The 21804-nt window shown below is 39.1% G+C and overlaps 1 protein-coding gene across 9 annotated transcripts in view; it reads left to right on the top strand.

Annotated features, from left to right (window-relative positions):
• The window catches only part of CCDC18 (coiled-coil domain containing 18), a 73288-nt gene that overhangs the window by 26011 nt on the left and 25473 nt on the right, over positions 1 to 21804 (top strand). For 7 of the 9 annotated variants that reach the window (XM_077823804.1, XM_077823799.1, XM_077823797.1 and 4 more), the window contains 13 exons: positions 1530 to 1640; positions 2591 to 2722; positions 3529 to 3663; positions 4647 to 4724; positions 6434 to 6550; positions 8644 to 8811; positions 9322 to 9464; positions 10796 to 10959; positions 14330 to 14543; positions 16435 to 16534; positions 19022 to 19138; positions 19586 to 19729; positions 21550 to 21753. In XM_077823804.1, coding sequence (XP_077679930.1) covers positions 1530 to 1640; positions 2591 to 2722; positions 3529 to 3663; positions 4647 to 4724; positions 6434 to 6550; positions 8644 to 8811; positions 9322 to 9464; positions 10796 to 10959; positions 14330 to 14543; positions 16435 to 16534; positions 19022 to 19138; positions 19586 to 19729; positions 21550 to 21753 — 1827 coding nt within the window. The other 2 variants (XM_077823803.1, XM_077823800.1) reach the window with 2 other exon arrangements.

Genomic DNA, 21804 nt, shown 5'->3' with positions numbered 1-21804 from the left:
ACTATTTAGAGAGAATATGAATTAGTAAATTTATTGGGGGTGCAGGAAAATCTGAAGATAAAACTCAGATCTTTGTATGTTAATAACATCAGAAATCCCAGGTTATAAAGCTGCAGTTTAAATTGTTGCTATTTAGATTGTCAGTGTGTGCCCTCTTGTGGTAGACGTGTGAGAGAGAGAGAAACCTACTAGTGGATACCCAAATGCTGAGTATGTATTTAATGAGAAATATGTCATATATTTGCCAGAGACCAGAACTATTACTGGATAATCACAAGAGAAATTAAGGCAATGAAAGCTGTTACTCACCAATGGCATTAAACTGCATTAGCATTCAGATTCTTAACATGTATATACAGTTTCAGCATAATTTGTTTTATAATGGCTGTTTTACTGACCCTGTCAAGGTTCCTTCCCCACTCTGAACTCTAGGGTACAGATGTGGGGACCTGCATGAAAAAACCCCTAAGCTTATTTTTACCAGCTTAGGATAAAACTTCGCCAAGGTACAAACTATTTCACCTGTTGCCCTTTTATTGCTGCCACCACCAAGCGTCTAACAAATATATAACAGGGGAAGAGCCCGCTTGGAAATGTCTTTCCCCCCAAAATCCTCCCAAACCCTACACCCCCTTTCCTGAGGAAGGCTTGATAAAAATCCTCACCAAGAACACAAACCCAAACCCTTGGATCTTAAGAACAATGAAAAAACAATCAGGTTCTTAAAAGAAGAATTTTAACTGAAGAAAAAGTAAAAGAATCACCTCTGTAAAATCAGGATGGTAAATACCTTACAGGGTAATCAGATTCAAAACCTTAAGTTACAAAAAGACACAAAAACAGGAATATACATTCCATTCAGCACAGCTTATTTTATCAGCCATTTATACAAAACAGAATCTAATGCATATCTAGCTAGATTACTTTTACTAAATTCTAAGACTCCATTCCTTTTCTGTTCCTGGCAAAACACACAGACAGACAGAGAGCCTTTGTTTCTCCCTCCCTCCAGCTTTGAAAGTATCTTGTCTCCTCATTGGTCATTTTGGTCAGGTGCCAGCAAGGTTATCCTAGCTTCTTAAGCCTTTACAGGTGAAAGGGTTTTTCCTCTGGCCAGAATGGATTTTTAAAGGTGTTTACCCTTCCCTTCATATTTATGACAGACCCCAAATATTATAGCTTTCGAACATTTGACTCACTGTTGTGTCATAGTAATTTATAGTAAATTGCACACATTGAAGATAAATTGCCTTACAATTTCTTTTCTTTGTAACTAATAAAAAGTAATAGTTAATAACAAGTCAGTTTTCAAGAAAGCATTCACAAATAACTGAACAAACCTTAAATCAGTTGTCCTACATAATCTTTACCTACCATACTGCTCTTAGCAGGCTGTACTTACAGTACATAGGCACCATTATATCAACGTCACAGTTAGAAAAATATATACATGTACAGGTCTTTATAATCTTACATTTAGGAAAGAAAAATAGATCTCTTTTAATGGTTTATATTCTGTTTATTTTCAGATAACAAAGAAGTCCTCTCAGCTTTCAGTACTTGAAAAGCAGTTGGAAGAAAAGACAGTTGCTTATTCTGCTGCTGCTGCAAGATGTACTGAGCTGGATCAGGAGCTCATAGTAAGGAATTTTCATTGAGAAGTCATAATTGTGTAAAATCACACACATTTGGTGTGTTACTATATATTTTTAGTTATTGTGCTGGCATTATACATGTACAAACCAGATCGAGTGCAAGATCTCTTAGTACATATCACACAATTTTAATAACGCAAATAATCTTGCTTTAAATAGACTATCCTGGCATTTTTTACCCTTAAACACCCATGAAAATTCTTAAATGGATATAAATAGTTTTCTTTATATTACATGTGGAATGAAATCCTGGACCCATTGAAGTCCATGATGGTTTTGCCAATTACTTCAGTAGGGCCAGGATTTTACTCATATATTTTTTTTAAATCCAAGAAGCAGTTTTTTAATTGTCTTTTTTTCTACAGTTTTTTGCAGTATAGGAAAATATTTGTCAGTTAGAAATATTTAATGATTCAAAATCCAAATCTTTCCTGCATTGTTAAATTGAAAAGGAATTACAGTACAAAGTATTAAAATATTTTAGTTTTTATACTCTCTCTTAAGATTGCTCTCTTAACTTCCTTCATATTTAATATTCCCTGCAGTAAAATTACTTTATTTTCCTTTCATGGCCTCATGATATTTCCTGTAAGAGTAGGGGTTTGCCTTGGTGTCCTTGGCCAACATTTTCCTTCACTCACTACTGTGTGCCGTCATCTGTGCCAGCTGTCCATCTGGCAGCTGCCCTCCATGTCTGAGATGGATGCATTTCAGTGGTGCTTCATGTATACACTATACTTTTGTACACTGCTTTGAGATTTTATAGGGTGAAAGATGCTATATAAATATAAAACAATAATATTAATTTTCAGTTTTATCTGTTGTTCTTATGAGTCTGAGGCTTTCAAACTTCCTTACTGCTTACACAAAAAACTCATTACCTGATATCAAAAGATCTATATATTCCTATTAAGGATTTTAAAAAATATTTCCAGGAAAAGAATGGCCAGATTCGCAACTTGGAAACAAATATCAATGAAGAACATGAGCAAGTAACTATAGCCTTTGAAAAAGCAAAGTTAATTCATCTTGAACAGCACAAAGAGATGGAGAAACAGATTGAAATAGTAAGATTGTGCACTAATGTGTGTGTCTTATATATCTCTAATGTTTTCTATGTAAATTTAATTTCCATATCTTCATTCCTCAGTAATTCTGGGGTTAAAAAGTTCATGGTATCTCCTCTCTTTAGCATTCAGCATTATAAAGACTGTCCACCGGAGACTTGTGACTCTCTTCTTTGCCATATAGAAGTGAAAGTAAGACACCTTTATAACACCATCACCCCATTTCCCTGGACCCCAGGAAGACCTCTCTCCAGGGTCCTTAAGGTGGGGAGAAGGTGGAGACTGACTTGAGCATCTCTCCTCTAGCCATGAGGAGAATCCCCAGCAAAAATAATACAGCCCCAGGCAGTATTTTCTTTTCCACTGAGACTCTTCCCATCACGGGTCCTGGGGGTCAGGGTGATCTTTGATAATGTTCCTCCAGTTTTTTTAGAAACATTTAATAACTTTCAGATGACATTTTTTGAAACTGAAACCCTTACTGCTTGCAGTCATGGAAGATTTCATGTCATATTTTGCAAAAGTAGAGTTGTATGTCTTGTTGTCCTGACCAATTTCAGCATGCAAAGTAACTATATTCTGCCTATGTTCTCCTGTTGCTTTAATCAGTAATGTAATTTTTATACCTGTTCCTAGGTTGTACACTGTTTCTGATGGCATCAGTATGATCATTTTTGTGTTCACTCTAGGGGAGACTGCATTTTGGTGGTAAATGGACCCATAGGTGCAGATGTTTTTAAATCTCAAGAGGCTTGTATAAGAAACTACATGAAAACAATAAATAATGGGTTTTTTTTTGTGTATAGCTTCAGACTAAGCTGGCCATGAAACACCAGCAAATTAATGAGCTAGAGAAGACCATGTTTGTTTTACAAGAAGATATTGTATGTAAACAGCGTCACCTTGAATCATTGGATCGGCTGCTGATAGAAAGCAAAGAGGTAATATTGAGTATTTATTCTCTCTAAAAGCAAACTAAATGTTGATTGACTAATTTTTAGAGATGAAGGGCCAGGTTCTATCTTACTCTTTTAATTTTGCTGGGTACAGGAAAGGTGGGGTTAGACAAAGGTGATTTTTTGTTTTAATTTGAAGCCATCTTTGCCTGCTCCCTAATTCTGGCCTCTGTACCTGCTGCAACCTAGACTAGTCCCAGAGCTCCTCTAAATTGCTCTGACTTCAATGACCCTCCATGGCTCGTTATTCCAGCATAGAATAGCACTCTGGCCACATCCTGGGTTGCATCTCAATATGCCACTTCCACTAGGGACAGGGAAGGAGGCCAGCATAGAGCCTTACATCAGCTGTGTGTCAGGTGAAGAACTAGCCTATAATTAAGACCCTATGTACCTTGTGATATTGCGGATTCTACAATATTAGGCTTCCACTGCACTTTTGACAGTGGGAGCCCTGGCCACCCCAGAGCTGAGAGCAGGAGCCCTTGCTGTCAGCCCAAGGTGGCCGCTGTCAGCCCCAGACCCCTGCTCTCAGACCTAGGTGGCCAACAGCGGGAGTGCCCACTCTCAGCCAACTGGAAAATTGCAGAAAAGTAATAATGGGCTTTATTACTGCAAATAATAAATAATAATGGGCTTGTCTGCAACTCGGCTGCAATTTTTTTTTTTTGACAATCATCCTGCAATTCAAGTAGGGCCTTACCTATACTAAGAATATTCTGCAGGAGCAGCCTACTCTTTATACCCCCTTTCTGCCACGGGAGAAGTGTAAAGGGACCACAACATGACAGAATCAGGGCCAAATTCACTTAGAAGTAAAGTGCATGCTAATACAATATAAAGATAAACATTTTTGTCACTAACCAAATCTTTTTTCCGTTTTCCAGTATGCTGGTTTCCAGTAGTATAACTTTTATATATGCAGTTATATTCACATCTTGTCTCTTTTGGTAAATCTATGCAAACAGGAAACGGAAAAGCAAAATATCAAGAAAGAAGAAGCTTTGAAAATGTTGCAAAGCCAATTAACAGAAGAAACAATCAAAGTAAGTATGATTTTTGTTGTTTTTGATTGAATACCTTTTTTCTTTTTTGAATTGCAATATTTATGTAGCTCTTTTCCATTCCCTCTGGATGAGACACCTCCAAGTTACTTATAGAGCTCATGTAAATATTCCAAAAGGTGTCATTACCTTCCAGTCCTTCTCTCATCCTTCATTTAAGAAAGAATGAACGAAAGAGAAAAATTATAGTGAAACCTGCTTTAAGTGACTGCTGTATGTACCAACAAAGATCATTGGCCTTGCTAAGCTGCTCTCGTAGTACAAGTAGAGCAGAATTGGAATCACAATATTTGGAGATAGTTTGGGGAGTCTGTAAAGACAAAAGAGTGATGAATAAGTGTCCCATCACTCCCCTCCCCCAGGTTTCACTAAAGATGCAGTATTTATTTTAGGCTCAATAGTAACTGTAAAAGTAAACTGACTTCTTCAACCTCTTTAGCGTGTCTACTCCTTCTATTGGTGTCCGTCTGGCAAGCCTCTTCAATGCAGTACTGGCAACAGTAGTTTTACCAAGCAATACCATCTTGTGCTATGATACCATCTGAATTCATAACCTAATATTGGTTGGGATGAGAAGCCAACCAATATCATCCAGGAGCTGTAAGGAGTGGCGTTGGTGATTCAGTAGGTGGCTTGCTTCCATCTGAGTTTGTACTGAACCAGTGATCTGTTATAGGGTACTGCTACCAGTGATGTTTGTCAGGTGAATTATAAAATGAAAGTCCCTGACTACTTGTAATCAGAGAAAACTTGAATTTTTTTTTTAAGGGAGGGGAAAAAATAGTATGTGTGTGTTAACCTTATGGTCTAGTAAAATTCTAGTGTGGAAAACTGCAGACTGCCTATCTAAATTTTCCACGTCTGTTGCAATTTGATATAGAAATCGTCGCTTCCTACCCACAGCTGTTTAATGTTCCAATTGCTGCATTTCACCCGAGAGATAGTTGCGCTTCAGTTGGGGGAGAGGTCCCTAGTTATTGTTGTATATAAATTGTATATCTGTCTAAGTTTGTGATTTCAGGGTGGAAGTCCAAATTAGTAGTAGTATAAATGTAAGATACATTTTGTTGTCATCGTCATGCTATGCTGTTTTATGTTTACCTTGTCCTTTCCCTCCTGATGAAACTCAGGAACTGCAGTCTCAATGAAGAAAATAAGTGGATCTGCTATTTTGTAATAGCACAATAAAATGTTTTGGTTTTAGATATTAATCTACTTTTTTGAATGTTGACTTGTCATAATTTACTCAGAATGTATCATTCTCAACCTTATGAAGGTAATCCCATACATAAAGCTGGCATTTTATAGCCTTTTTATCACTTTCTCTGTAAATGATGCACAAGTGGATAGCTGACTCAGAATTGTGAATATATATATCTATCTATAGAGTCCTTTAAGCTGTAACTGTTGACAGGTATTGTAATGTCTTTGCATAATTGATGATTTTGCATGATTTAAACAAATACATAAATTTCATAAGGTTTTATATGAATATTTTTCATTATTTAAATGTTAGTAAATTTCAGAGAAATTTGTTTTTTTGTTTTGTTTTTGTTTTATATCCATCTTTGTAGTTATATCACTCAAAATGGCTGAATTAACAAACCGGTTCTAATGAATTATTTTAGACTTTGATCAATTCTGAACAACTAGTCATTGCTTATTTTAAATGGTCTCTTGCACCTAACTAGGTCAGACAACTAGAGTCAGCACTAGGCATTTGTAAGGAAGAACTTAGATTGTATCTGAGTCAATTAGAAGAAAATAAGGAGTCATTTGAAAAGCAGTTAAAGAAGAAGTCTGAAGAGGTAAACTTGAATTTGTTTTGTCAATTTAGTTTTTCTCTGTTACAGAGAAATATGAAATATTATTATGAAATATCAGAATTTGTGTCTAAAAGAAGGATATAGTAGGCAAGGAGAGAGGTGAATAAAATTTTAGCAGTAGGGATTGTGAAAAGGGGGCAAATTTTTGTGACCAAGAGGGAGAAGCAAATGAGAGTGGGTGTGGTAGGTGAAAAGTAGTAGTATCCAATATAAGGGAGTTGTTAATAGAGCCAGAGAAGCAGGATCAGGAGGAAAGATACATTCAGTTATGGAATGACTGAGATTGAGAGGGTTATAGTAGTTGTGTGAATGTTTAATCAAAAAGAAGTTAGTAAGGTGACTTGATTATAGTATAGGAATACCTTCATTTGGGGGGCGAGGGGGGACAGGTACTAAATAGCCCTTGAATTTTGTGGTGAAAAGCATAACAAGAACCAGTCGTTGGAAATTAAAGCCAGACATATTCAAATTAGAAATAAAGCATAAAATATTACCAGTGAGTGATTAATTATTTGATCAAACTGCCAAGAGAAGTGATGGATTTCCCCATCTCTTGGATGCCTTTCTGGAAGATACGCTTTAGCTAAAAACAAGTTATTTGGCTGAGTACAAGAATAACTGGATGACATCTTATGGCTTGTGATACACAGGATGTCAGACCAGATGATCTACTCATCCCTTCTGCCCTTAAAATCTATAACTGGTATTTAGAGATGGGGAGACTGGATAGTCGGGCAAGGTTAAAGGTAAAGATTGGTAATCATGGCCAAGATATTCATAAGTGACTGATGATAATGGGTGCCTCCATTTTTGGGTGTGCAACTTGAGATGCTTTAAAGAGGCATGACTTTTCAGAAAATGTTGAGCATCTACCTCCTGAAAATTAGGCTCCTTCAATGTGTCTCAAGTTAGGTACCGAAAGTCACCAATCATTGAAAATCTTGGCTCATTTACGTATTGGTAGTAATTGGAGGAGAGGGGAACAGATGGAGGTTACAAAAATAGAGAAGAGGAGAGGAACCAGGACAGAATGTGGAGGGGAGAATGAGCCGCTGAAGGAGTAGGATAGAAAGAGAACCAGGAACCACCACAAAATTGCAAAGCCAAGAGAGGATAGGAAGCTGAGGAAGAGTGATCGACTGTTAATTTTACATTACCTCTTTTTATATAGGAAAGATAACCTATAGATAAGACTTTGTGTAAATCACTTTTTTTTTTTAATTTAACAGCAGTGTCACGGATAAATGTTTTGAATTTCATGGGATGTGTACAGCTGCCAAGCCTCCTCCTATCCCTGAAAATTGCTGCATTTTTTTTCCCAGCAGCAAAGAGGAAGAAGTGGCAATCTCAGCTTCCACTTCCCTGCTAAGGCTGCAGCTGCTTGTGGAGGGTTGCCAGGCTGGGAGGCAGCGGGGCCTATCGTTCCGAGTAGGAGGGGTGGCAAGCCAGAGGGTATTGGGGGTGTCTCATCAGATGGCGCCAGACATCTGGCCCAGTGTGGCCCAGGACAGGGATTTTAAACCTAGCTCACGCTGCACTCAGCTCTCACCCAGACTGCTGCTGCTGCTGCTTCGTGACTAGCAGGTGGGGAGAAAGGGGCAGGACGGACAAAGTGCAGTTATTAGGAGTCTTGGATTCCCTTTCCCCGCACCCTCCCCAGCCCAATAGTCCCCAGCAGGTCCAGGGGAAACACTGTAGGGCTGGCTGGTGAGGAGCTGAGAGCAGGATCCACTGCTTGGCACGCAAGCAGGTGTGTGAGAGGGCCATGTCCTGGTGGAGGGATTGGAGTGCAGGGATCAGGGTGTGAAGGATCTGATCTGTTCCCCCACCCTGATCCCACACATCTGCCCATGCTCCAAGCAACAGATACCAGTCTCAGCTCCTTGCCGGCCAGTGCTAGTGTCTCCCTGTTATTCCTCATAGTAGAGTTGAGAGCCTTTTTTTGTATGTTTGTTTTTGCATTATGGGTCTGATCATCCTCTCATGAAGAACAATAGGATGACCGACTTAAATGGAAGCAAGATAAGGCATAAATATCTTTGTTTCATTCTAAAGAAAATTAATGTATTTTTCAGGTGCACCGGTTACAAAAAGAAATAAAACTAAGAAATCATAATCTTCAGGACACCACTGAACAAAATGTCCTCCTACAGCAAACTCTGCAGCAGCAGCAGCAAATGTTACAGCAGGAGACCATTAGAAATGGAGAGCTAGAGGATAGCCAAATTAAACTTGAAAAACAGGTAAAGTACATTCATAATGAGAAGAATTAAATAGGTAAGCATAAATATTTAAATGTATTTATATGGCATTGCAATATCTGTCTATTTGATAGCTTACTTTGTTTATAATCTTTTAATTATCAGATGTAATTGACATAATTATTATAGTAGCCTGAGCGAATAAGAGGTTCTGAGTGTCTGAGATGCCACTTAATTTCAGGTGGAGTTGTGGATGCTCAGTACTTTGAAAATCAGGCTGCAGGTGTATAATTAAAAACCAATACATCATAATAAGAAATTTTGGGTCTAGTTACTTTTGTAGCACTTATTAAACTGATAAGAAATAATTTATTCTCTAAAAGTATCTTTGCAGATTTGTATTTGATTTTAATGTGCAATTTTAGGATCTAACCAAAGAAATGAAATATTTTTAACCCTTCATATGTGATTTTTTTCAAGAGGGATATTTTTATTCATATATATTTTAACAGTATAGATATTAAATACCCTATTAAATACAACTTTAAATAGGTATCAAAACTGGAGCAAGAGCTTCAAAAACAGAAAGAAAACTCAGAAGAAGAGCTGAGAAAGGCAGAAGGGAAGCTCCTTATAGCCTCTCAGGAAGTAGATTTAAAAAGACAGAAGGTGGTTGAACTTACTAGCACAATTGGGTATGTGTAGAACATTTAAAAAAAATTTTTTTCCCCATTTTGGTGTATTCTGAAGATCCAATATTGTAAAACTACTAAAAAATTGTATTACAAAATGTGATGCTTTTCTTGAAATGAGTATGTTTGTTTTACAGGTATATGTAGCTTTAGAATACTTTGGTCCTGATTCTGCAAGGTACTTGAGTATGTGCCTATTTGTAAACATGTTAATAATCCCATATACCTTATTGAATTCAGGCCTTTATTTCTAGCTTAAGGACACTTCTATTTTTTGTTAATTTACAAACAGATATCCAGGCTTAGTCCTTCTATATGCCTCTATTCAGGAAAGCATCCTTATTCAGGAAGAGTGCATAAACACACTAATTTCAGTTTCATGTCTAAAGTTAAGCATGTTCCTAAGTGCTTTCATGAAATTGGGACTTGAGTTGGTTTAAAAAATAAATGGTGGATGGTTTTGCTCTGGGGGTTGACCACTCTCCATGCCGAAAATACTCTTGTCAACATCAGAGAAGCAGAAAAGCCTTCTAAATAATTTAAGGATTTTTAATCTATTTCTTTCCATTTGTACAGCTTAAAAAGTGCGCTATCCAAAAAAATAGTTTTTACAAAAATTAATATCCGTGTCCCTTAAAATGTGGTGTTTTTCTGAATAATGTCTGTGAAAAGGCATCAGTAGGTTCCCCACTTACTGTTTTTTTTTTTATTCTTTGGGGAAACTATACAGAACTGTTACCTGAAATAAATAATAATAAAATTATTTATTTATTTATTATAATAATTAATAATTAAAATAATACAGTATGTTAAATTGATTTGCTTAACATAGTACTGTTGAAATGGTATCCAACTCGTAGAGAGTTGATTAGATGCAGCCTTTGTATAAATTTCTCTGCTTGTGTTCATTGCATACACAAAGCATTGATTCAGGTATGAAGATAGCAATCTGTCCAGGATAACTGGCCCTTTCTAGGGAAGATGGGCTCAGCTTCACCTCTGGGTAATCAGCTACCTTCCAACTGAGGCTTTGGGGTAACGGGTCAGGTGATAGTCTGAAGAGCATCTGCGCCTTATAAAGGCAGCCAGAGCTCAGTTGAGCTGGTGAACTGCAGGTTGGTTCCTGTAGGAGGAGCAGGGGAAAGAGCCCAGCTATTAGGTGACTCCTAGGCTTATGGCCTAGTGAGTGAGAACTGCAGGGAGCAAGAAGACTCCTGCAGGAGTCTCTGGGGTAGAGCAAGGACCTGGAGGGGCACAAAGAGGTGAGGAAAAGTGTTGTCTTTATTATTCCAATTGTGATTTGTTCATTCTGTTTCCTTTTGTGTTTTGTTCAGGCAGATTAAGCTGGAGATGGATCAGTGCAAGGATGAGCTAATTGGTATGGAGAAAGAACTAGTGCATTTAAGACGAGATGGTGAAACTAAAACAGTGCGGTTAAATCACTTAGAAATGACTTTGGAGCAGACTCAGTCAGAACTAAATAAAAAAACACAACAAGGTAAATAATTTACTATGTGTATAAAAAAAAAAATCTTTAAGGCTCATTTTCTTATGCTTTATGTAGATTCTCTCCCCCTCCATTTATTTTGCAGTTAGTTGCGAGGGACTCTCTACATATGACTATTTTGACTTTTCATAATCTTGCAATTTGAAAAGATCTGGGTAGTAGAATGTTATATGGGCTTCTTCATTTTAGGTGGCCTCTATATATTCCCATTTGTGAGGTGTGCCTTTCCCCCATGGAGCCTCAGGTACACTGAGAATCAGTGTTGCCAATTATCAGGCTATCATGGCCTAATATCAGCTTCAAATTCTTTCGCATTCCAATAAAGAAATTCCATCATGGACATGAAGATGATGAACAACTACATCAGAAAGTTCAAATTCCTACCGTATCCCTGTAAGACTGGCTCAGGTCTCTTGTCACAATCTCGGTCCAATCTCATTCTCTGGATGGACACCAGTTTCTTATAATTGTATTCAACTGCTGAATCCCACGTGCTTCTATGCCCCTTCATCTGAGTAATGACTGATCACTGCTTGTAGTACAGGATCTCAAGGGCAGTCCCAGGTGCATACCCATGACTGACATGCTTCTTGGGCAGTGGTACCCTGCACTCTGGCTAGACCCTGTAACCAATGCTGCAGCCCTCCTGAGCCCCCATTTGCTTAGACATATTCTCCCCTAGAGTTCAGTTGCCTGTGGGACCTCTAGTTTCCTAGTTACACCCTTCAGGGACAACATGGTAGTAAAGCAAGGCACACAGACTAAACAATATAATTTTTATCAACAAACACTTTGCTCTTAAAAAAGGACAAGAGGGCTATAGATAGATAGATGAAAAACAAGAAACACTTAAACGCAATCCCTCTCAGTTGATTTCACCACCCCTGTAAGTCCTGGGTGTGGTCTGAGTCCTTAGGCCAGGCAGCCCTTCTGGCCTTCTTGGCTTGGCTATCTTGCTTCTGGATTTCCTTAGAGAATGATAACTTCTTAAAACTGACTGTGTCCCTTGAGTGCTCATGTACTGCAAGCTTGGGATGGGGAGACTCCAGCTCCCACCCTCATCAGCTTTTGTGTAAAGAGAGAGTCTAAATAAATCAATGGTCCTGTTGGTAGAAAACCCATTTTTCCATTAGGAAAGAGCCGTTCAATGTCAGTGGCACTTGACCGCTCTGCCACAGCTTCTCAGCCATCGTCTGTCCACTAGGTATCCAATCTCAGCTACAAAATGGATGCTTTAGTCCACAGTGAAGGTTACACTCATAAATGGCATTCACAAAACAGAATGGAGTTCATAAAGTATGTGTATTTTTTGTGTGGGAGAAAATCACTACCAATGCAAAGTCTCATCTTTAGGCTTCTATACAACATTGATAGGGTTAACTAAGACATTCAGGAAGGCACCTAAACTGTTTGTAGCCATTGAGGATCAGTGTGAAGGGAATGCCATTTCCACTTAGTACCTGTCAAAATGGATTAGATTATGTACCAAGATGTGTTGGGCTAGAGGACATAATACCACCTTATCAGAGTGAATCTTAATAGCCTGCTTCTGTAATATTGTCATCATAGAAATCTGCAGGAAATTTTGTTGACACATTTATGCAGCACTGCATACTCAGCAGCCTGGTATTTAGATCAGATACATACTTTGGGAGGGTAATTCTGGAGCTCCTGCTTAATTAGAACTTCTGAGCCTGCCTTACTAAACTCCCACATTTAGGAATATGCAGAGGCCAACTCAAAGAAAGGTAGATTTCTTGCAGTGACATTCAAAAGAAGAACCAGTTAATATGGGTCCCACTATAGGGGCATATGCCCCTAATGTACACAAGCTCAGAATCTTTTGAATAGAATGTCCACCATGGCCATTCATGCATCTTATTTCTTCTCATGCCAGGGCATAAAGGGCAGTGCAGCTGTGACCCTCCCTCAGGCCTGGTCTACACTACACAGTTAGGTTGATGTAAGGCAGCTTATGTCGACCTAATTATGTCAGTATCTACACTACAGCCTTGCTCCCACCGATGTAAGTGCCCTACTACACCAACATAATAACTCCACCTCCACAAGAGGCATCGGGCTTATGTTGGTGTAGTTAGGGCAACACAGAATCTGTGTAGATGCTGTGTTCCTTACATCAGCTGTTGGCGGTCTTGTCAATTCAAAAAGGCCAAGCTGCCCCGCATATCCCTGCGTGTGGCATCAAGATGGAACATTGAGTCTGCTCTTCTGTTTCAAATGCAATCTTTTTCTGAAGAAATCCTCTTCACCCTATTAAAAATTTTCTCATTTTAATTGGAGAATCTGTTCTCCCCTCCACCCCAAAAAGAAGAGACAGATGGAGGGGAGACCCTCACATATTTCCTTGAACAGTGGAGCAAAGTCCTTAGTTAGTAGTGGCAGACTCTAAGCCCACAGGGTTTATACCCTGTCCTTTGTGTGATGGTCTTATGCCTTTAATTGATGGGCACAACAGATCTCTCTCCTGCCTCAGGGAAGGACATATCCCCAATCGATATTCTTGGAGCATTCCTTTGAAGATAGCATCTGATCCCAGAGAAGAGAGAGCCTCCAAGCTGAAGTCAAGGAGGCTATCTTTAATAACTGTCCTGGTAACTGGGTATCAAGGCACCATATCTCTGGTTCTGCCAGGGAGAAGAGGCCTAAAAAATGCCAATGTCATTGGCACTGGTGTAGGCATTCTCTCTGCCAACCTCATCAGCACCAATGACCTCAGTGCTAGCACCGACCCCAGGACAGAGAAACCTTATGGCATCCACTTTGGATGCCAAAAGACATACCTGCTTCAAGTGTAAACGCAGCTCAGAGCAGAAAATGCACCCGTTCCTCAAGGAGGACTTGAAGTCTTTTCCCTCCTTGACATCAAGAAACCTTTTATGCTCTTTTACAGGAGCACGAGGAGCCACAGGGCACACATGGCCCCCAAAGCCCCAGAACGTTACTATTGAAAACATTCCGTATTTGCACACAAGATGTGCACTGACAGTGGGATTCACACTTACTACAATATCTCTGTCTGTAGAATAACCATTCTTTCTTTGAGTGTTGCCTCTTCATTTCCCCACTATTCACCTACTTTCACTTCTTCCTCCGAATTCAACTCTCTTAAAGACCAAGTTAGCAAAAAGAAGTGAGGAGGTTGGGGAGTGCACAACCTTCATAGCATCACAGAGGGATTGGTCATGCAGTCTTGAATGGGACTCCGCTTTTCTAGAATGTCCTCAAAGCTCAGTGACGTTGGGGGTGGGTGCATACTGCAAGTATTAACATATAGAGGTGACACTTAAAGAACCAGTTACTGGTGAGTACCTTTTCTTTTCAATTTCTATTCACATAACAGTGAGTGATCTGGAAGATAAACTGCTTCAGAGTGAGACTGAGCAAAAGGATGCTTTACACAGAATAGAAGACCTAGAGGCTGAACTACAAAATGCCCATGGAGAATTAAAAATCACTTTGAGACAATTACAGGAACTGCGAGATGTGCTACAGAATGCACAATTCTCTCTGGAGGAGAAGTATGCTGCTATCAAGGATCTAACAGACGAACTTAGGTGAGCTAACTCCTATTCAGGTCTTGAAGACTTAATCCCAGTGATTTTTTTTGTTTTGTTTTAGGAACAGTGAAGCATGCCTCTTGGTTTTGATGGTGCTTCCCATCTTTTAGCAGTCCCCTATAATCTGATGGATGGATATATATATCCAAGGACCATGAATTTTATATATATATAAATTATATATAAAATTTTATATATATAAAATTCATGGTCCTTGGATAACTCATTGAAGTAGCTCTTCAGTTTATTTTTAGTTTCTAAAAATGAAAATACTAAGATTAAAGTATTTTTTGGGAATGCCTTAAAAATAACAATAATAAAAAAAAGTTAATATTTTGCCCAAGTCCAAAGCTGTTAAATGACAGTAAAAACAATGACGGTCTTGTACAATACAACTGTTTAACCTTTACTATTGCAAATTAATGAAACTTTCAGTATACACTTTTTATTGCAATGTAGTTCTGAAATAATTTTAATAGAAAAGTTAGTGGGAAATCTCCATTCTGAAGATAGTCGTGAAAAGCATTCAGGTTTTTTTGCTCAGTTCAGAGTTTACCTATACTTTAAAATAATTAAGCTTGTAATAAAGAACAGAGGCCAACATTTGCAAATGTGTGTGCTTAAAGTTACACACCTAAATCCACATTTAAGCACCTAAAACATAAGTGGCCATATTTTCAGAGGTGCTAAGTAGCCAAAGTATCTACAGAAGTAGGTGCCCAGCATTCTGAAAATCAGGCCACTTACGTTTTAGGTGCTTAAATGCAGAATTAGTTACCTAACTTTAGATAACCCAGTTGCAAAATTTTGGCTGGCATGGTGTATATTCAAAGAAAACTTAATTCAGTTTGCTCAGTCAAGCACTCTGAATGCTTCTATAGCTAAGAAGTGTGTTACACCATGAGTACGCTATAAAATAAATGAAGTTTTAAATTGACAGCTGTAATTTAAAATTCCTGGTTGAGAAAGGGTCTGCCTGGGAGTTGCTTTGTTGATATAGAAGGTGACACTTACAGCAGCACTACTCTCTGTCTGTCTATCTATGGCCCTGTCATTTATGTCCTAAAGGAGGCCATGGCATGGGGGAGAAAACCACAGGGTGCAGCATGCCACCACTATCAGGAGGAGAGAACAGAGGGACCCAGTGACATCAGACTTCTATCTTCCATCTCTGGTGCTTAGGCAAAGCCACTAGGGGCGAGGGGAAGGAGTCTTTTCATTTCCTGAGGTACCTACTCTTTCCATCTGTTTATCTATCACAGTGGTGGCTTGTAAAGGCTTTACCTAATTGTTTTCCATGTAAACGTGCTTTTCCACTCCCCCCACCCCCCATTGGACCATTTGTTGCTGCATGCTCCATCCTTTTTCTTATCTCCTCTCCACTGACCCATACAAACCATATGAAAACAGGAATGGAGCATGCAACAGCACCTGACACCAGTGTGGGGACAAGGAGGCTGGTAAGTAAAGCCTGAAGAAGCTACTATTAGGGCAGGCAACAGGGAGAAGCAGGGGCCTCAAGAGATAAAGAAGCTCCAGATAAGGCAGTGGTGGAATCACTCTCTCCTTTTTCAAGTATCCATGTATCACACCCACTTTCAGATTTCTCCCCTCCAAGATGTACAGTCAGAAGAAGGGATGCGCTATGTCATCAGAGCAGCACCAAGGCAGAAACTGTTCAACCAGGAAGTTGGGTTTGAGAATGCTAAGTATGATCAAAATTAAATTAACAAACATTTTTAAAAGAAAAAACATTTGGAGTTTTAGACTATAACATCTATCAGATTTATGAAAACTTGATTTTTTTGGAATCTGGGAAGGGAGCTGGTGAGATCTAGCTTTATAAAGGAGAGAGAACATCTACATTGTTTTTATATGGAAATTGCAGGTACTGTAAGGATGAAATTGAGGACAAAAAGCAAGAACTTCTTGACATGGATCAGGCACTGAAAGAAAGGAACTGGGAACTGAAACAAAGAGCAGCTCAGGTTAGATCTTTCTAAGCATATTACCAGAATATCCTATGGAGTGTTTATTTAAAGTATAACAAGTCCAGCGTTTACTAATGCTCTAATGATCACTAAGACCGCTTGGGCACGTTTCAAGAAATGAGGACTTTTTCAATACAGTTCATTTATCCTAGCTGCATATTGTGTTCTAGTTCAAGTGATTCTATGTCTGTTTGCCTACCATTGAGGCATTTGTAAAGGGTATGTCTAAATTTTTTCTGTGTATCTTTGTGAGGGTTCAACCTAGTGCTGACCAAGCTGATGGACTCTATTAGAGCCTCTGGAGGAATTTTCTCTCTGTCACCTGCCCCAAAGACTGTTTAGCATGTCCATTAGATCAGCTAAAATGGTCTGTGAGCTTCAAGCTTAAATGGGTTGACTTTCCTCACCCAACTTGATATGAGAATAAGGTGTGTCAAGGTTCCTTCCCCACTCTGAACTCCTAGGGTACAGAAGTGGGGACCTGCATGAAAAACCCCCTAAGCTTATTTTTACCAGCTTAGGTTAAAACTTCCCCAAGGTACAAACTATTTTACCTTTTGTCCTTGGACTTCATTGCTGCTACCACTAAGCGTCTAACAAATATAACAGGGAAAGAGCCCACCTGGAAATGTCTTTCTCCCCAAAATTCCCCCAAGCTCTACACCCCCTTTCCTGGGGAAGGCTTAATTAAAAAATCCTCACCAATTTGCATAGGTGAACACAGACCCAAACCCTTGGATCTTAGAACAATGAAAAAACAATCAGGTTCTTTAAAAGAAGAATTTTAATTGAAGAAAAAGTAAAAGAATCACCTCTGTAAAATCAGGATGGTAAATACCTTACAGGGTAATCAGATTCAAAACCTAGAGAATCCCTCTAGGCAAAACCTTAAGTTACAAAAAGAGGAATATACATTCCATTCAGCACAGCTTATTTTATCAGCCATTTAAACAAAACAGAATCTAACACATATCTAACTAGATTGCTTATTAACCCTTTACAGGAGTTCCGACCTGCATTCCTGCTCTGATCCCGGCAAAAAGACAACACAGACAGAGAGAACCCTTTGTCGTCCCCCCCCCACCCCCAGCTTTGAAAGTATCTTGTCTCCTCATTGGTCATTTTGGTCAGGTGCCAGCAAGGTTGTCTTAGCTTCTTAACCCTTTACAGGTGAAAGGGTTTTTCCTCTGTCCAGGAGCGATTTAAAGGTGTTTACCCTTCCCTTTATTTTTATGACAAGGTGGTATTGTATACTCCTCCCAAATTCATTCCTAAAATGGTCACTTTCCTCAAGCTACGCCCGTTACCAGGGGATGGTCAGGTGACACACTTTGGGTGCTAAGAGGGCCCATAACTACTACTTTAATAGAACAAAACCCTTCTGTAAATCCCCAAGACTTTTCTTCATTTATAGTAATAACTTTATGATACAGGCAACTTCCTGTCAGAATTTGATAAACTGGATGAAGACCTGCATTGAAAAATGCTATCTATTGACCGGTATCCCTGTCCTCAGTATCTGAGCACATTTGACTAGATCAGGGGTTCCCAAACTTGGTTTGCAGCTTGTTCAGGGTAAGCCCCTGGTGGGCTGTGAGATGCTGAGTGTCCGCAGGTACAGCTGCTTGCAGCTCCCAGTGGCCATGGTTTGCTGTTCCCGGCCAATGGGAACTGTGGGCCATTTTTTGCTTTAGTGCATTATGTAGGCACATTGTCAGTATAGATCCTCATTCTTGGAGTCTACTCCAGGGGTGGCCAACCTGCGGCTCTTCAGAAGTTAATAAGCAGCTCCTTGTATAGGCATAGACTCTGGAGCTGGAGCTAGAAGCACCAACTTTCCAATGTGCTGGGGGGTGCCCACTGCTCAAACCCTGGCTTTGCCACAGGCCTCGGCCCCTGCCCCCACTCCACCCCTTCCCACCCCCTCGTCTGAGCCTGCTATGATCTTGCTCCCCTCCCCCCCCACCTCCTGCATGCCACGAAACAGCTGATCGGGAGGTGCAGGGGGCACTGATTGGCAGGGCTGCTGGTGGGCAGAAGGTGCTGGGAGAGGAGGGAGATGATGGAGGGCTGGTGACGTATTACTGTGGCTCTTTAGCAGTGTACATTGGTAAATTCTGGCTCCTTCTCAGGTTGGCCACCCTGATCTACTCAAATAACTCAGTGTAAAGCTGAGTAACCATTCTGTCTTGTGCTCTCTGTGTTGAGGTATGGACAAGATGTGTGAAATTATGGAATTAGAATTGTTTTTTCCTTCTCTTTATTTACTTGGCCTCTAAGAATAGATTTCTAAATGCCAGATCTCTAATCCATTCTTAGATCTGTTTCACTAATTACACTTGGGACCACATTCTCAGGGCGAAAAGGGATTAGTTTCATTAGATGTGTTGAATTCTTTTATATTCCATAAAAGAATGTTTCTAAATTTCTAAATACTATTTCAAAACAGTGTTGTTGTTTTTTCTCTTTCTTTCTTATATTTAGGTTACCCAGTTGGATATGACTATTCGTGAACACAGGGGAGAAATGGAACAAAAAATAATTAGATTAGAAGGTAGTTTGGAGAAAACTGAGTTAGAAATTAAAGAACGCAATAAACAGGTATTTTTATTAATGATTTTAAAATAAAATCTGGCTAGCATGGGAGAATGAATAACCTATGATCCCCATGAGATTGGGGAATGGATGCAAGCAAGAGCTGGCCTGGGATAAGACCAAAATGATATTAATAGTTTGAAGGTTTCTTTGTTTTTTGGGTGTGTTTTTTTAATCAGAGAAATTATTTAGAGTTCACCAATTAAAAAAAAAAAATAAAAATTGTGCTATGTTAAGAGAAGCCAGCCTTGTTACTTCCTAAAATATACACCTTAAATCATCCTTTAAAATAGGAAAATGTGTTGGTAAAATATCATCAATTGGTAAGGAAACTCAAAGGCAGATGTAGTATCTGAACTACTTCTAATTTTTGAATTTGTCAGGATTTCATGGTGTACCGTAAGGGTGGGGGGGAAAGCTGTTCTTCTGACTTTAAATGTTTTTTGTATTTAGATTGAGAGCTTAGATTGCAAGCTACAGCGTTCTAAAGATGAGATTCGTGAAAAAGAGTTCGAACTGCTCCAGAGAGATCAAGAAATAAATCAACTAAAAAAGGAAATTGAAAGAAAACAACATAGAATAACAGATATTGAAAAAGTAAGTTGTTTTCTTGGATAAATGTGTTTTTTCCAATTATTAGTTTATTAGTTGAACATTCTTTGTCTTCAGTCTAATGACTTGTTTATTTTACTAAGCAATAAACAACGGAAGAAAATTATCTTATTTAATGTAATGCTTTCAAGAAGGTATGTTTTTTCTACTGAAATTACTTGCTGGAGTTCTTGGCTGAAGTTTATTGTATTTTCATTATTGGATTGTCATGGTATTGGTGTAACCAGTTGTTTAGAAATAGTTGTGTATAGATCTTCCCAGTCTCCTGTGACGGGTTGGATCACCTCGGAGCCACCTGATGTGCCAAGACTACTTCTGCCCCTGCTTTTGTGCCCAGTCAGCGTAGGACTTCAGTGCCCTGCCTGGTTTGAGCCAGACCCACTTGCCTGTTGCAAACCCAGACCCAGGTCTGAACCACGTCCCCTAACAGCTGTAGGCTCAACTGAAAGCAGTTTACAGAAGTGTTCCTGTCCTTGGCACCCAGATGCCCAACTCCCAGTGGGGCCCAAACCCTGAAAAAATCCGTTTTACCCTGTATAAAGCTTATACAGGGTAAACTCACAAATTGTTTGCCCTCTGTAACACTGATAGAGAGATATGCACAGCTGTTCTCCCCTCTCCCCCCCAATATTAATACATACTCTGGGTTAATCAGTAAAAAGTGATATTAAATATGGAAAGTAGGATTTAAGTGTTTCCAAGTAGTAACAGAACGAAGTGAATTACCAAGCAAAATAAAATAAAACCCACAAGTCTATGTCTAATAAAACTGAATACAGACAAAACCTCACCAGTTCCAGTAACCTTCCTTTTACAGACTAATCTCCTTCTAGTCTGGGTCCAGCAATCACTCACATCCCCTGTAGTTACTCTCTTTTGTTCCAGTTTCTTTCAGGTATCCCTGGGGGTGGAGAGGCTATCTCCTTTGCCAGCTGAAGACAAAATGGAGGGGTCTCCCATGGGCTTAAATAGACTTCAAAAATCTCCCTTCAAAAACAGGTTTCAGAGTAGCACCCGTGTTAGTCTGTATCTGCAAAAAGAAAAGGAGTACTTGTGGCAACTTAGAGACTAACAAATTGATTTGAGTATAAGCTTCAAAAATAGAGTTCTATACTTTTCTCCTGGTATTTGTCTGCAGAATCATGAATCCCATAAATTAAACTAGGATTCCAAAGCACACACTCAAACTTTTCATTATGTGGGACTTTTAAGGCAATCTTGCTGCTTGTTTTAGGCACTAGCAACCTTCAGACTTAGCTAGGGAAATGGGTTTCATTGAAATGCAATTGAAAAGGCAAAACATTAAAAAAATTTAAAAATGTAATAGCTAGTTATGCAGCATGAAAAAAGTTTGTGGAACTCATTGCCACAAGATATCAATGAGACCAAGAGCTATAGAGGATTCAGAAAAAAAAAAAAAAAAGACATTTATATGGAAAATGAGAACACAAATATTGTATCCTATCTAATTCATTTTAGAAGGGATATAAACTTTTATCCTTCAGGGTATGAACCAAGCACTAATTGATGTGCGTTAGAAAAAAGCTTCTATTATGGGCAAGTTACTTCATAAAATGTTCACTGTAGGGTTTCTTGCACCTTCCTCTGAAGATCTGGTACTGGCCATTTTCGGAGAGTTAGTACTGGAATAGATAGGACTTGCCATAGACCACAGGTCTGATCTGCTATCTTCTTTTATAATCTCCAAGAATCAATGGAATCAAAAAGGGTTGCTGCATTGATTTAAAAACCAAATAATTCAATATCTGTTTTCTTTAAGAATTTAAATTATTTACCTATTACAGACAGTGAAAGATCAGGAGAAGTGCATTGCAGACCAGTACAAGGAAGCATTAGATTTAGGTCAGCAGTTGAGGCTAGAACGAGAACAGATGCAGCACATTCACTTGGAGCTTTTGGAGACTCGCCGGCTGTTGGTTCAGGCTCAAAGAGAAACGGACAGACTCTCACAAGAACTGGAAGAAATGAACCATCTGTCTCGAGAAAAGGTGACCAAACATGTAACATACTCAAAATAGCTTTGCTTTTAAGTGGGAGTG

The sequence above is a fragment of the Eretmochelys imbricata genome, chromosome 8 (genome assembly GCF_965152235.1).
Source record: "Eretmochelys imbricata isolate rEreImb1 chromosome 8, rEreImb1.hap1, whole genome shotgun sequence".
Taxonomy (NCBI): domain Eukaryota; kingdom Metazoa; phylum Chordata; order Testudines; family Cheloniidae; genus Eretmochelys; species Eretmochelys imbricata.
The sequence above is the reverse complement of the archived record's forward strand: the minus strand, read 5'-3'. Positions and strand labels throughout refer to the sequence as shown.